Raw genomic sequence first — 5,582 nt, 5'->3', positions numbered from 1 at the left:
ATGGTGGTTATATAACTGTTCACAATGACTAAAATTTACAATATTATTAAAATGAGTGAGTTTTACATAACTATATTCCAACAAAACGGAGGGAGGGGGAACCTAAAAACCTAAAGAAGATATGAAGATGTTATAATGACAAAGTCAGCCACAAGCAATCCTCCAATCAAGACAAGCGAGGGGAGTGCTTGAGGACTCAGTGGCTCCGAAGGTGGTGAACGACCCCAGAGTAAGGAGGTTGTGGGTTCCTGGCTCACCACTGCAGAGAGGATCAGAGGAAGGGATTTCTACCTTGTGTCCACCTTTCCATCAACTCTGGAAAGCAGGCAATTTCCTAAGTTATGATCCAGGATGCTGAGCTGCAGGGATTCCAGGAAGGGTGTGGGCCCGGTGAAAGCCAGCACCTCCTGCACATACCCCAGGTATGCTCAGGACCACTATGGCACAGTGAGGAGGGGTCACCCAGGGCAGGCCTGCATCCCCAAGTAGACAAATTTCATGCATTTCCTGAGTTTCTTACCTTTAGGGTTATAACAGGTTTCAAAGACATGCAACTGATGGGGATTGTGTGTGAATGTAAACACTTTAATCATGGAGTCCAAAACAACCACAATTCTGGAAAGAAAAATATGATCAGAGTTCCCTTACTAAAAAGTCAAAATTTAAACATTTGGCCCAATGAGCACAATGTAATGGTATATGGCACACCTCCTAGGTTTGGGGCACAACTACAATAGGGACTTTACCTAACAAACGCAAACACAGTTAACCTAATTGTACTCTCATATCTGACAAATCTGAAAAAAATTTTCAGATTTTATCTTAGTACACTGAAATCTTACTAATCTGGAAAAAAAAAAAAGTATCATTCTAGAATTATGCCCTGTGCAAGACAGACCTTTGGAAGCAGGTTGGCAGCACACCAGCCTAAGCTGAGTGCAAGTAGGCTATGCCCAACTAGCAAGCCCTTCTCACCTGGACAGAGGCCAGCCTGAGATAACGCTGAGGTTAAAGACACATCAACAAATATTTCATCTATGAACCAAGTGAAACACACAGGGCAGAAGTCGTTATTTTTTATACTACAATAGATATCTGGATAAGAAAAGCTTGAAAGCAGATCTTTGATAAGACTCAAGCCTTTGCAGTATCAAGGGACTTAAATTTTGACAAGCGCCAGGTACAGTGGCTCAGGCCTGTAATCCTAGCCTTTGGGAGTCTGAGGCAGGAGGGCTGCTTAAGGCCAGGAGTTCAAGGTTGCAGTGAAATATAATGGCACCACTACAATCAGCCTGGAAGGCAGAGTTAGACTCTGTCTCAAAAAAAGAAGAAAAGCACAGTAGCTCATGCCTGTGATTCCAGCACTCTGGGAGACTGAGGTGGGTGGATCGCTTGAGCTCAGGAGCGAGCAAGAGTTAGACCCTGTATCTACCAAAAATAGAAAAAATTAGCTAGGTGTGGTAGTTGAGCAGGAAGAGCGATCACTACAGTCCATGAGTTTGAGGTAGCAGTGAGCTATAACAATGCCACAGCACTCTAGCCTGGAAGACAGGGCAAAACTTTATCTCAAAAAAAAAATTTACATGACTGCAAACAACAAAGCTATGTAAGAATACAGGTGTAACAGAACCCTGCTCACATTAATATCCTTACAGTGTAACATGTAAATCATGTCAAATTAAAATCCAAACAAAGCTCAGTGTACTAAGATAAAATCCCATATTCCCCTAAACACCACTATAAGGCAATGGCTGACAAACCCTGCTATTTTTTTTATTTTTTTTTTGGAGACAGAGTCTCAAGCTATCCCCCTGGGTAGAGTGCCATGGCATCACAGCTCACAGTAACCTCCAATTCCTAGGCTTAAGCAAGTATCCTGCCTCAGCCTCCCAAGTAGCTGGGACCACAGGCACCTGCCACAACGCCCAGCTATTTTTTGGTTGCGGCCGTCACTGTTGTTTTGGCGGGCCCAGGCTGGATTCGAACCCGCCACCTTAAGTGTATGTGACTGGCACCTTAGCCACTTGAGCCACAGGCCAACTCTGCTATTTTTAACATATCAGATTCCACAAAGCCATCTCAATTCTATTTACCCAGTTACAGCATTTGGCAAAGCAGAGGCTGACGGTGAGGTGACTCAAGTTTCAAAACTCAGGCCCTCAGTGCTGACCAGGTGGGGTAAGAGCCACCACTGGGCCATGGCACTCCTGCTCCATCAACACCCACTCACCACACACCTGTGCAAGAGCCCTGGAAACCAATAAAATCCACTGTCTGTCTTACAATAGAAATAATCCTTATATCCTTTGGGCCATACTCAACTACAGACATCGACATTGAATACATTATTTCCTAAACATTTTTCTTCTTTCAACAGAAAAGTATCTCAGTCATCTTTACAGAAAATAAAATTCTACTTATTAAAAAAAAAAAAATCACCAATAACAAACCTACCTATCTCGCCGCAATTTGACTGCCTTGACTTCTGTGGAAAATTCAATTTCAATAACCGTCTTCTTTTTCAGGTCATCCCAGATCATCACTGAAATGTCAGGATTTGAGAACGCAAACATGACAAGGCTACAGAAGCACCATCAGAACAGAGGCTGCTGTCCTGCTCCCTCCACCCTCCGCAGCAGGTACTCACCTGCTCCCACCACTCCATCCCCTCAGGAGGCACAAGCCCATCAAGTTTCCAACAGCTCACACCTGTGCCACACACACAGCTGCCCCCCAGCTCCCCTCTAGCACCCCTTGCCTGGTTACCAAATTTTGCAGTGTAAAATGCACTGCCGTGTATAAGGCACACCCATGTTTTTGGCCCAAAATGTCAAGAAAATGCCCCTTGAGAAAGTGGCTGGGGATACTAATCTGGAGATGGCTGACGTTCCCTTGGTAAATGTGCAGACTGCACCCCACATACACAGCCATCCATTCTGTGAAGGCTGCTCCTTGCCCCTCTCCTTGGCACATTGGGGGCTGCAGAGCAGGAACTTCTGAGGCTGCTGAGCCCCAGGGCAGTCAGACAGGTCCCCAGGGCCTACATAGGGCTCCCATCCCCTCTTTGTAGCCAAGTCACAAACCCTCACCCCCAAATAGCCACAGCCTGCCTTAATAACACTGCCACTGCCCCCTCCCCTGATCATGGCACTTGCCAGAGGCCACTCCAGCCCACTCCCACCAAATCCCTGATCCTCCTAGACTGGAACCCCATGTGCCTGTTTGGTCCAGGTGGGAGAGCGTGGTGGCCCCAGGAGGTCCGCTAGGCTCCCCTTTTCCCCAGCGCCACTACCCTCAGTGGCACATCCTTAACTTTCCCTCAAAAATTTGGGCAAAAAAGTACACATTATACACAGCTAAATACAGGACTTCAGGCAAACACCTCCTCCCACATTCCCTGTTTCCAAGCCTGACCACAGCTGCTAAGTGTCAGAGTGCTAGAGATAAGTAGCAAGAAAAGAAAGGCTCAGTGTCTAAGTGAAATCACACAGATGACACAGCCCCACAAAATCTTAACTCTGCCCACCCTCCTGGTTTATTCAGAGCCTTCTGTCTGGTGAATAAGAGTATTCTCATGGTGAATTGGATTAGAAGTTTGCACTCTGTCTTAGCACCCGTAGCACAGTGGTTATGGTACTAGCTTTGGTGTATATGGGTTCAAACCAGGCCCGGGCCGGCTAAACTGGAACAGAAAAATAGCCGGGCATTGTGGCAGGCACCTGTAGTCCCAGCTACTTGAGAGGCTGATGCAAGAGAATTGCTTAAGTGCAAGAGTTTGAGGTTGCTGTGAGCTGTGACTCCACAGAACCCTACCGAGGACGACGTAGACTCTTGTCTCAAAAAAGAAGTGTTCACTCTATGGACTGATTTACAGATGAGCTTTAAGGATGTGAACGCTCACCAGCACTGTGCTCTCGAAGAGCAGGGGGCACTTGAAAAGCTATCTCTGGGCTTGGCACCTGTAGCTCAAGTGGCTAAGGCGCCAGCCACATACACCTAAGGTGGCGGGTTCGAATCCAGCCCAGACCCGCCAAACAACAATGGCGGCTGAAACCAAAAAAATAGCCAGGCGTTGTGGCAGGTGCCTGTGATCCCAGCTACTTGGGAGGCTGAGGCAAGAGACTTGCTTCAGCCCAGGAGTTGCAGGTTGCTGTGAGCTTTGATGCCATGGCACTCTACCCAGGGGGACAGCTTGAGGCTGTCTCAAAAAGAAAAAAAGAAAAGCTATCTCTGAAGGGCGTGAACTAAGGAAAAGTAAGTTTTCCTCAATAGTCAGGTCATAGGCACAGATGAAAGGTAGTGACATCATGACTAACCTATATTTGGGGCCAAACTTAGGTGTGGGCTGGGCACAGTGGCTCACAGCTATAATCCTAGGTGTGAGTTTTGCCAGAATGGACTAAATGTCCTAAATTTGAAATCAAGAGATAATTTAATACTAGCCTACAAAAACTATCAAACACACTATTAAATGACATCAAATTTATTTACTATTCAAGGTTAATTATAATCTATAATCATTCACTAATACAAAGGAGGACTTTGTTCTTATTCCATTAAAACATACTATCTTGTGTGATAAATTTCTCCAACACATCAATACCCTGTGAGTAAGTGGAGCATCATCTCAGCTAGTACAGTTACTTTATACTGGAAAACAATAGCCTCCCACAGAAAAGACATTTCTACTTTTGAATTTTTAATTCAAAATTAAACTTTCTCTGGCTCCTCCACCTAACACCAAAAAGCCTCCATTTCAAAATAAATGTAAATGGGTCCAAAACCAGACAGAATCCTATAGATAGCAATGTTCTGGTGTTTAGATGCCAGGCAATGGCTTTTGACTGAGGAGAACTCCACTTTCCAAAATTTCTGTGAATAGTGTGATGAAGCTCCAGAAATGGTACCACTAATTCCTGTTTACAAAGGAACCGACGAGATGTGGTGCCCTAAGTCCAGGGCTAACCACCATTTCCCCAGTTGCAAAGGGCAGAAAACTACCTCCTCATAGGGCTTTGAGTCACTACTACTACAAAAACTTATTTATTTTTCTGAGACAAAGTCTCACTATGTTACCCTTGGTAGAGTGCCGTGATATCACAGCTCACAGCAACCTCGAACCCTTGGGCTTAAGTGATTCCCTTGCCTCAACCTCCAAAGTAGCTGGGACTACAGGCACCCGCCACAACACCTGGCTATTTTTCTTATTATTACAGTTGTCACTGTTGTTCAACTGGCCCGGGCCGGGTTCAAACCCACCAGTGTCAATGTTATGTGGCTGGCACCATGTGCCTCGGGCACTGAGCCTGCAAAATTTTATTTTATTTTTTTGAGACCAAGTCTTGCTCTGTTGCCTAAACTGGAGCATAGTGGTGTGAGCAAAGCTCACTGCAGCCTCAAACTCTTGGGCTCATGCAATCCTCCTGCCTCAGCCTCCCAAAGTGTTAAGATTTTAGGTTTAAGCTATAGTGACTGGTCTGAAATTCTTTTTTTTTTTTGAGACAGAGCCTCAAGCTGTCCCCCTGGGTAGAGTGCTGTAGCATCACAGCTCACAGCAACCTCCAACTCCTGGGCTTAAGTGA

The 5,582-nt window shown here is 45.6% G+C and overlaps 1 protein-coding gene across 1 annotated transcript in view; it reads right to left on the bottom strand.

Annotated features, from left to right (window-relative positions):
* Positions 1-5,582, bottom strand: part of WDR45B (WD repeat domain 45B) — a 38,047-nt gene that overhangs the window by 8,645 nt on the left and 23,820 nt on the right. Inside the window, exons 4-5 of the mRNA XM_003786036.3 lie at positions 2,455-2,542; positions 521-615 (exon numbers count right to left, since the gene is read on the bottom strand). Of these exons, the coding sequence (XP_003786084.1) occupies positions 521-615; positions 2,455-2,542 (183 nt within the window). The remainder of the gene's footprint in view (positions 1-520; positions 616-2,454; positions 2,543-5,582) is intronic.

Source organism: Otolemur garnettii, unplaced genomic scaffold (genome assembly GCF_000181295.1).
Source record: "Otolemur garnettii isolate 467f Iridium unplaced genomic scaffold, OtoGar3 scaffold00018, whole genome shotgun sequence".
In the NCBI taxonomy this organism is placed as follows: domain Eukaryota; kingdom Metazoa; phylum Chordata; class Mammalia; order Primates; family Galagidae; genus Otolemur; species Otolemur garnettii.
The sequence above is the reverse complement of the archived record's forward strand: the minus strand, read 5'-3'. Positions and strand labels throughout refer to the sequence as shown.